General features: G+C 38.6%; 1 protein-coding gene across 1 annotated transcript in view; it reads left to right on the forward strand.

The window, feature by feature from the left end:
- The first annotated feature begins 1,202 nt into the window (after positions 1–1,202).
- LOC138005286 (uncharacterized protein KIAA1958 homolog) overlaps positions 1,203–1,374 on the forward strand; it is a 1,290-nt gene continuing 1,118 nt past the window's right edge. The window contains exon 1 of the mRNA XM_068851536.1: positions 1,203–1,374. This exon is cut by the window's right edge and continues 1,118 nt beyond it. Within this exon, the coding sequence (XP_068707637.1) occupies positions 1,203–1,374 (172 nt within the window).

The raw sequence follows: 1,374 nt of genomic DNA on the forward strand, positions 1-1,374 counted from the left end.
GTGAGGGAACACTTTTCGTTCATCTGCTGTGCCAAACAACGAACAATCCTGTTGGGTGTTCCACGTGCTTGGCGAGTCTTGCACGACCATCGTCGATCAGATCTGGAGTGGAGTTTTCTTTCAATGATTACAACTTGCGATTGTTCTGCAAACATCCACGTAGCATGCAGCACTTTTTTAGTGACTCGAGGATCCTGTTTTGCTGTTTCAAAGGGAGTCGTGCATTCTTGAACAGTTTGTTCTTCAGTGCTTGTATTTTTCGTTTGTTCCTGGCGGCGCAAAGTAACTTTGATGATTTGAAAGGACTTCCTTAATTGAATTAGCGATTTTTTATTAAGGAACCAACAAGCGAATGGTACACAAAATTAGGAGAAACTGTTGGTTGAATAGACAATATTTGTAGACATAATTATCTACCCAGTTTAAGTACTAAGCTCAACAAGTTGTTTGGCTCCACAATTTTCAGTTTCAGGCCAGATACCCGAATTTGCCCTGGTACTGGTACACAGCCATAGTGTTCTTTGGAAATTGAATATTTCCTTGAACACCTGGTTTCTTGAGAAGAAACTTGATGTGTTTGTTCTCTACATTGGTGAATGCAGCCAGTGTACATTGTGGATAAACTCCAGACCAACTCTTCTTTCAATTTATTCTCTGTTCTTCGCAGGGCACCAACAATGGTGTCCCTTGTAAAGTTTAGGTTAAAGGGTTTGTTAAAGTTATTTCCCATTTCATAGGGCACTGTGGTTGCCAGATTCACTTTCAAACTTATCATGGAAACGTAAATCAATACCATTGAATAGACACTGAAAAGTCAGTCCCTTGAATTGCTGATAGAAAATTAATTTAAATGCATATTGAAACATCAGTTGAGGAATTTTTTTTTCCTTTCCCACTTTGTGAACCTAACATACATTGCGGCAGTTTGTTTAGCTTCACTTGATTAAGTAAACTTTGTTATTATATATATGGGGCGAATTTCATGTAATAAACCTTCCAAATAGAATTCTCTCTTCCTTATATTTCACCAGTGAAAAAACCGATACGTCCAATCAGGTTTGCGTATAGCGTTCTTCACATGTGAAAAATATAACCAATGAGCATTGAGTAGAATCACCCATTAGCCAATCAGAACATAACACTCAAATGGGTTCCGAGGCGCGCCGGTTGAGAAAACATGCTTGTGTTTTTCGCAAACTGACATGGCTTCAGCACGTTTTGTTCCACCTGAAACAACTTTAGAGGCTTTTATTGAAGAGCAAGCAAACAAAAACACGTTGAGTAAAACCAAAAGAGATGTTTCCTTACTCAAAGAATTTATGAGAATGAAAGGAAAACACGAAGAATTCGAAAACATTGAACCGAGAGAGCTCG

The sequence above is a fragment of the Montipora foliosa genome, chromosome 6, assembly GCF_036669935.1.
Source record: "Montipora foliosa isolate CH-2021 chromosome 6, ASM3666993v2, whole genome shotgun sequence".
Lineage (NCBI taxonomy): Eukaryota > Metazoa > Cnidaria > Anthozoa > Scleractinia > Acroporidae > Montipora > Montipora foliosa.